The following is a 7522-nucleotide window of genomic DNA, read 5'->3' on the forward strand; positions in this document are numbered from 1 at the left end:
GAATAAAACAGATTGATGCATTGTCACATTATTTTATTTAATGCTCTTATATTTAATAATATATAATATATTGTAGAGTACTAGTTTGAAATTATCCATCCGAAATTTTTAATATTGGGCCGAATAGAGAAGCCCAAAAGGCCCACCAGATAAAAACATTGCTTACGTGTCCATAACGTTTTAACAGACAAAACTGCCACTCGCAGTTTTTTACTATAATTAAATTAAAAGGTCATTAAACATAACCCCTGTGAATTTTTTTTTTTAAAATCCCCTCAATTCACAGGCAGGACACATACATACATACATACATATATATATATATATATATGTATGTATATTAAAAAAAAACTCGGATTTCTAATTTAAACTCCACAATAAATAATCTCTCCCCCTTTTCCCTCATTTGCACAGAAAAATTTTCTTTCCGAGATTTTCTGTGTCCTCTGTTGAGGAGCAGAGAGATGGCCTCTGTGATGTCCTTATTCACCGGTCTCTGCGGCTTCCGGAAAAAACCTCCGGCACCGGAAAAAGAATCCGGAGAACGATCATTCTCGCCGGAGAAGGAGACGGTCAATACGAAAACCAATGGCTTGCAGCCAGAGGAACCACCAAAGATGCGCCATTCAAATGCGTCGGAGATCGATCCCGACGCGGCGAATCTCGAGCTCCCTTTGCCTCCTGCGAGGAAAGCGTTGCGAGAAACGAATTCGTTCAACAACAAGGCGATGAAATCGGCGCCGAGGAAGAAACTGAGCGCGAGCCTGTCGATTCAAATCACCAAAGCCATGTCGATGAGCGTGAGGCGGGACGGGGAGGCCGAGAAGTCGTCGAGGAAGAAGAAATCGAAGGCCGAGAACTCGATTCTCGTCCGTCCCATCATATTGGGAGAGAAATGTAGGGGTTTTGATGACGACAGTGACGAAGATTCCGCCCTAAGGATGCAGAGGAACAGAACGTATCACCCGAGATCGATGAGTTCGATAACTCTTTCGAGAACTAACTCGAGGATCGATCCGAACGCGATTCCGGAGAAAGAAATACCGATAGATTCGGCCAGAAACGAAAGGAAAGAAAGGGAAACGGAATGAAAAACAGACTCGATGTCGTGATATCGGCATGAAGATGAGAGCGAAAACGTTTGGATTCTGCATGAAAGAAGCAAAATTAGGATCATTTCCTCGGCTGCAGAAAACAAGGGTACGATTCGGGGCCGAGGACATTTCCTACGGTTCAAAGGCGTGCCGACGCACAAGAATAACGAAATGGATTCTCCGTTTGTTTATCGGTAAAGTCGGATGTTTTCAGAGATAAACTTGTGTTCATGAGAATTCGGTCTTGGTAACACTTTTCGATCTTCCTCTTGATAAATTTTATACCGCCGTGGAAGCTATATTCACGATCTCAGGGATCTATAATGAACGAGAGGGAATAAAGTTTCAGGTCCGAAGTGATGAAACTGGATAGATTTGGAATCGGTTTTCGGGTATCGGAAATGTGCAAACGATGGATTGTTAGAGTTCATCATTCGCTAAAACCTTTAAAAAATCATCAATCGATCATTGAGTTCACTTGTCACCAGCATGAGCCTTATGTTTCAAATCGTTACCAAATCTTCATGAGCCATACAAATACCAAAACATATAAGCGGGATAGCTCCGAATCGGTAAGGGTGGATGTGGGTCGGGTAACCAAATTGTTCGACGTACTCGACCTCTATCCCCCCGGTTTTCTCAGCCAGAGAACTCGATCTCGATTTCATGAGATCAGTTACCCGAGTTCCACGTACTGCGGGATGCGGGGAGAACTCGTATAACTACGGGTTACCCTGTCAACCGACGAGGGCAAGTGTAAATGTGCGAGGGAACAAACCGATACGACAGAGAGAAGAAAGAGAGAGCGGTGGATAGAAGAAAGAGATATGTATCCGATGAATGTCTAAGCAACGGAGGCGATGTATGAGCCTTGGGCAAGGTAAGGTCGAACCCGAAACTCTAATCCTCGAAACCCTAGTTCTCGAAATCAATTTTGAAAACACCTAATCCCTAGATGGAAGTCAGAACCCTTGTCCCCTCTCGCCCTAGGCTCTCGTCGGCGATGCCTTCTCCCCTATCCTCGGGTGACCCACGGTTCGGATAATCACTGGACATAAGCCGAGCTTGAATCTGAAGATCAGGATTTCCACGTTGGCTCAAGTTCCCAGATTGTAGGTGCCCACGAGACAGATACCTACCGAGCTCTTGGGTTCGGATACCCGCACCCACCCGTACAAATCGATAACTTCACCTGAATGTACACAACTGCAATCTGATTCTGTTCATGCATAGTGTCAACATCAGTTCTGTGTTCGGTTTGGTCTCTTGGCTTGATTCTCTTTATCCGGTCTGGCTATATACCGAACGCCGAAGACGTAACCGAAGAATCCAACTCATGTTCTCTGCCTGGACGAACACAAATTCTATATTCATGCCTTCACGTCAGCATTGGGTAAGCCACCAGATATAAAAACCGGTTTAGATTGCATATCGGGTCGGCTTGGTTAAATTCGGGTCTGTTCGATGATAAGCCGGCAAAAACCAAAACCAGGTCAGGGGAAAAATATGACTCAGTTTGCTCGGTTTTCTGTCACCCAAAAACAAGATTCACACTCTCCTGCAAGAACCAACTAATTCACCACAACCAAAAATTTTGATAGTTAACTTAAAACCGATCAAAAGCTTGACATTGCTTGGAGCTAAGAGACACAGCATCGTTTCCAAGCACATGTAACCCGTACCAAGAACAGAAATTTAGGAGGAACCCTACTGGAACTATCAATCCCGGGTTAAAACTGTTACGAGTATCGAGTTATCTGTATGTATTTAAGGTTTACCACGATGATGTTTCCTCCGAACATGTTGGAAAAGTCGGAAACTAAGCTCATCCACGTGAATCCACGAAGCAAAAACCTGGGAAAAGAGCGATCATCAAGCAGCTGGAACCTTCTTCCCATCTTCGATAAAGAAAATGGACGACTCATGTACCTGGAGATGGGAAATGAAACAATCAAGAATATTTAGGACTGATCTCAACAAGACAAGCTATGATATTATTTCTAACAAATGAGAAACACATGACGACACAAGTAAGCGAAAACGAAGTCGGAGAAAGAACATGATTTACATCGGGCCAGGTGTCTGTGATGCATTCAACGATATCGTATATTATATCTCCTTGAACATCAATTTGCTCCTTATCAGTTGGCCCCTGAAGATTGGGAAACAGAACAAAGCAATGTCATATATGTATGGCTTCGGATATATTGATGAGCTATGTTAATCAATACCCTGACATGATGCAAACCCGATACCATATCCGAGGCATGGCTCAGAGTTGTATAAATATGACTTAGACCATTTTCCCGTGAACCGTATTATATTTTGCACGTAGAAAACCAAAAGACAAAACCCTAAAGTGGACGGGACAGAAATCATTGTTTACAGATACAATTAGCCACTACAACTGTGGCAAAACAATGGATTTGCCTAAAACTTTCATGCCGAGATGAAGACAGGCTGTTATTTATCACACGTTTCAGCAAGATAACACCTAAAACCCGACACCTCTATTTGTCTTAAGCATAGAGCCCTATTAATCAATGATCAAAATCACATACCTTAACAACTGATGCTCCAGTGGCAAACTTCTTCCCGAGCTTTTTAGAGGCATCGCTGAGTTTAATACCTGAGGCGATATTTCGGTATAGAAAAATTAGATCTATTCCAGAGTGAAGGTGGAAACTAAAGATAGCTGGTGCGACTGACGTGCTAGACAGAGGCAAACAACTCACCGAATAGGTCCAGTCCTTTGACAATGGTGATACACTTACGCTTGTTGCGGACAACCTTTTCTATAATAACTTCTTGCTTGTCCTATTCATGATACATAACAACAAGAAAATCGAACAATAGGACAGTCACGTATGCGTAAAAGACACATGAAAAAACAAACAAAATCGAAAATTTATTAGCATCAATGGATGCCTAAGCATATTCTTTCTTGCTGTGTGAGTTTCAATGTAAAACTTGGCAATACGTTTGACAAACGAGTAAGTGAGAAACATTAATACTTTCTTCTTTATTTTTCCCCCGGGAAGGCGTTTCACTTCCTCTGGTTTGGATGTTTGCCCTGTAACATGGAAAACCCAGCAAATCTTTAACTTAAAATAGATAATCTCTCCTCATAAGCATCAACAACAACCAATCGCTCTAGAAACTGTCGATGCGAATTCGTATTTAGCAGTTACATGATAGTTTCCCAAACATGATCCTCAAGTTAATTACAGCCATTAGGCAATTCACAGATCGAGGAAGATAATTTTACATGCAATTTTGTATACAATCACTCTCTCACACAGATTGAGAATATAATCGTAGTTGTAAACTTTACACATGATAATTATACTTGAACATACGCATGGAGACACGATTCATGCGAGTATAACTGCATGGCACTTGCACATTCAAGTTAGGTAACAAACTGACCTGAAGAAGGGGCTCCATCAGCACCACCGGAAGAGATTCCAACAGACTGGAGTTGATCGGAAACCTTATCAGCTGCCTTATCGTTACATTCTGAGCATGAAAACATCCTCGAACAGGTAAATTAAAGCCGGTGAAATCAAACAAAATCATAGCACAGAAAAAATAGTGAGAAAAAGGGTGGTGAAACCGACCCAACAACTCAAGGAAGCATATGTTCCACATAACATCAGTGACAATCCCGTGCTAAAAAAACCGATCATACACTACAAAAGCTTCCATATTCTCTTAAGGGAACAGATTTATGGAGGATAATTGATTGGATTTCAACTGTAAGACCCTAAAATTGTCCTCTTTACCAGCTCCCTGTTGAATATATTTACAGGATTTTCACCAAAATGATCACACCCATAAGTACATACATTCACTACTATAATCACACACATGATTTGATGTGAGTTTCGAATGGTATGGATTTCTAAGTTCTTCCTCGAAGAGAATGTCTTAGCGATAAAGTAAAAATCCAATTCCCTCTGGAACCAAATCTTGATTTTAGCGAAATAATCACTAAAAACATGTAGAACAAGAACACTAACAAACCCAGCTGGAACGGGTCCTGCAAAATCTAAATCAGCCTAGCTGATCGAAATCTCAGGATTAGGGTTTGATCATTTTTCCTACCTTTAAGAAGATCTGGGTAGAGGTCGGGAGCGTTTTTGATGAGCCAAGGCTTACATTTCTCGAAATCGGGACAGAATTCGCAGTATTCGGCGGGAAGAGAGCATACGCCGCAGTACAAAACTTTCACGGGCAGAGGTTTCTCTTCCATAGATGATTTCTTTCACTCGGAATGTGAAATTCGATTCTTCCTCTTAATACGAACGAAGAAACGACGTTCTCCGGCAGAATTTATTCCCACTTCGATTCTTTGATTCTGCAGCCCATGAAGGGGAAGGGAACCGGAGGGAGCTGGAAATTTTTGATGGAAAAGATGATGAGAATTGGGCCTGAAATTTTTCTTGGGATCCAAACAGAGAACCCATCTTTTATGCATATTAGGGCTCGACTCATTTCACATATACTTGAATTTTGGGGCTATACAAAGTTATACTCAACTATTTAAAAATAATGTATAAAAAAGTGTGTATATATACTCAGATTCCGAATTTGAAACCACGTAGCCAAATTTAATTTCAAATCTGTAATCACTAAAAATTTTATTAAGTTTCAATATCCAAATTTTCAGAGATAGGTTATTTGAATACTTCAAATTTTAAGATAAGCATTAGATCCAATTACATCTCTATTGTATAGTGCATATAATCCGACTTATCTTTCTTAGCGATTAAGTTTTTTTAAACTCCAATAGGAGATTTGAATAAAATTTTCTACTTATAGATAGATATGTAATAGCTAAATTACCCAATATATATATATATTATAATTTAAAAATTAAGGCCAGCCAATTAAAATCGAATGAAAAGTGCCTGAAAATTCCATGAGACAAGACAGTAGAAAATCTGACAAAATTCCAACTGACTTTGTCTGGACTTTCATTGATGACACCAAGATGCCACGTGCACTTTCGTCTGTTTAATCACTGCCTCTTTCTTTAATTATTGATAATAGCTTATCAAGTATCGTTCACTGCGAGTAATATTTGGTTTATTTATTTATTGTTAATAGAAATGCACCCAACCAACTAATTATATTCTCGTGTAAAATTAATTTTACCCGTGTTATAATTACAACTATTGTATAGTTCTAATAGTTCCCACGATTTGATTTTGTGAAATTAAGGATGAACTCTGGTCGACACCATGTAATGTAAAGTTGTGTTAAGCATACAATCGTAATTATATAAAAACCTCTGGTTAATTAGTTTTTAACTTAAACTAATACTAAAATCCTGTCGATTCTCATGTTGCAATAGTTTTATTAGTATTCCATAATATTACAACAGATCAGAATAATCCCAAAATAAAACAAAAAGAGTAGGAAATTCTAGAAGCAATGAATTCCTTCCGCTTTGGAAATTTTACTAAAATATTCGATAATTAAATAATATCGTTTGGATCATTTATCCGGAGAAAAAAATAATTATAAAACGACCCCAAATTTAATCAAATCTTGAAATTCACTTCCCCTAGTCCTAGATCAGAGGCGCCAATTCCAGACCTTCACCCTGAGATGGACCTTGCACGCGGATTTCCCAGAAGTTAAAGCAATGGTTGGAATTTTACCTTTGGGTATCGTTCCTTGGAATCCTTCACACGAGACCTTGATCTCCAAGCCTTTGCTCTTCAGCTTCCCCATCTGCATCTTCACCGTCGTTTTCATCCCGATCATTATCCCCACGCGCGGGCGCGTCAGATCTGACTTCAGCTCACGCGCCTCATCCGGAAACAGCTCACGCGCCTCCGTCGACTCCGCGATCACCGATCGTAACGTCGTCGTGTTCCCGTTGTCGCTGAACAACGCCGGAGTGGTGCCGTTCCCGAGTAGGACTCCAGATTTGGCGGCGAAGACCTCGACGGTGAAGGGATCGTAGGAGAAGGTCAGGAGCTGATTGGGATTCTCGGTGATTAATGTGAAGTTGAAGAGCGAGGAGAGGTGTGAGACGGAGGAATCGGCGGCGGTAGTTAGGTTAACGCGGCCGATTTGGAGCAACGGGACGGAGAACGACGGCGGACGCGGGTGGTAGATCACGTACAGAGCTGTGCCGGCGATTGCAGCAATGAGAGCGAGGATCAGTATGACGAGGATCGACCAGAAGCAGCAGCAGCAGCATACGCGGCGGCAGCTCGGCCGTGATCGGTGGCGTTGACGGCGAGTGTACGGTTGCGGACGGTACACCGGACGATTCGCCGGATTGTACACTTGAGCTTTCTGGTTACCCACGCTGGCAGCCGTTCCGTTTCCGTTGACTGTCTTCAGCATCGGTGCAGTGGCGTCGCCGTCGGTGGGAATGCCGTTGACGGCGGGGGCGGGCGGGTTTTAAG

At 41.6% G+C, this 7522-nt stretch overlaps 3 protein-coding genes across 3 annotated transcripts; 1 reads left to right on the forward strand and 2 right to left on the reverse strand.

Annotated features, from left to right (window-relative positions):
* The first annotated feature begins 408 nt into the window (after positions 1–408).
* On the forward strand, positions 409–1347 carry LOC104799160. Its single transcript, XM_010521545.1, has one exon. The coding sequence runs from the start codon at positions 465–467 to the stop codon at positions 1089–1091; it is 627 nt and encodes a 208-aa protein (XP_010519847.1). The 5' UTR covers positions 409–464; the 3' UTR covers positions 1092–1347.
* Positions 1348–2641: 1294 nt separating this feature from the next.
* Positions 2642–5496, reverse strand: LOC104799697 (translation machinery-associated protein 22-like). Its single transcript, XM_019200829.1, has 7 exons — positions 5202–5496; positions 4524–4613; positions 4109–4167; positions 3830–3911; positions 3656–3723; positions 3163–3246; positions 2642–3023 (listed from the first exon to the last, which is right to left on the reverse strand). Exons 1-7 carry the CDS (start codon positions 5347–5349, stop codon positions 2967–2969), a joined length of 588 nt encoding a protein of 195 aa, XP_019056374.1. The 5' UTR covers positions 5350–5496; the 3' UTR covers positions 2642–2966.
* Positions 5497–6436: 940 nt separating this feature from the next.
* On the reverse strand, positions 6437–7498 carry LOC109116047. Its single transcript, XM_019200782.1, has one exon. The coding sequence runs from the start codon at positions 7458–7460 to the stop codon at positions 6678–6680; it is 783 nt and encodes a 260-aa protein (XP_019056327.1). The 5' UTR covers positions 7461–7498; the 3' UTR covers positions 6437–6677.
* Positions 7499–7522: the final 24 nt, after the last annotated feature.

The sequence above is a fragment of the Tarenaya hassleriana genome, unplaced genomic scaffold (genome assembly GCF_000463585.1).
Source record: "Tarenaya hassleriana unplaced genomic scaffold, ASM46358v1 Cleome6, whole genome shotgun sequence".
Lineage (NCBI taxonomy): Eukaryota > Viridiplantae > Streptophyta > Magnoliopsida > Brassicales > Cleomaceae > Tarenaya > Tarenaya hassleriana.

Coding starts and splice junctions, on each gene's coding strand:
- LOC104799160 (XM_010521545.1), top strand. CDS start 465: ATGGCCTCTGTGATGTCCTTATTCACCGGTCTCTGCGGCTTCCGGAAA.
- LOC104799697 (XM_019200829.1), bottom strand. CDS start 5,349: ATGGAAGAGAAACCTCTGCCCGTGAAAGTTTTGTACTGCGGCGTATGC. Junction 4,614..5,201: donor CTACCCAGATCTTCTTAAAG/GTAGGAAAAATG, acceptor TTTCATGCTCAG/AATGTAACGATAAGGCAGCT. Junction 4,168..4,523: donor TGATGGAGCCCCTTCTTCAG/GTCAGTTTGTTA, acceptor TCCATGTTACAG/GGCAAACATCCAAACCAGAG.
- LOC109116047 (XM_019200782.1), bottom strand. CDS start 7,460: ATGCTGAAGACAGTCAACGGAAACGGAACGGCTGCCAGCGTGGGTAAC.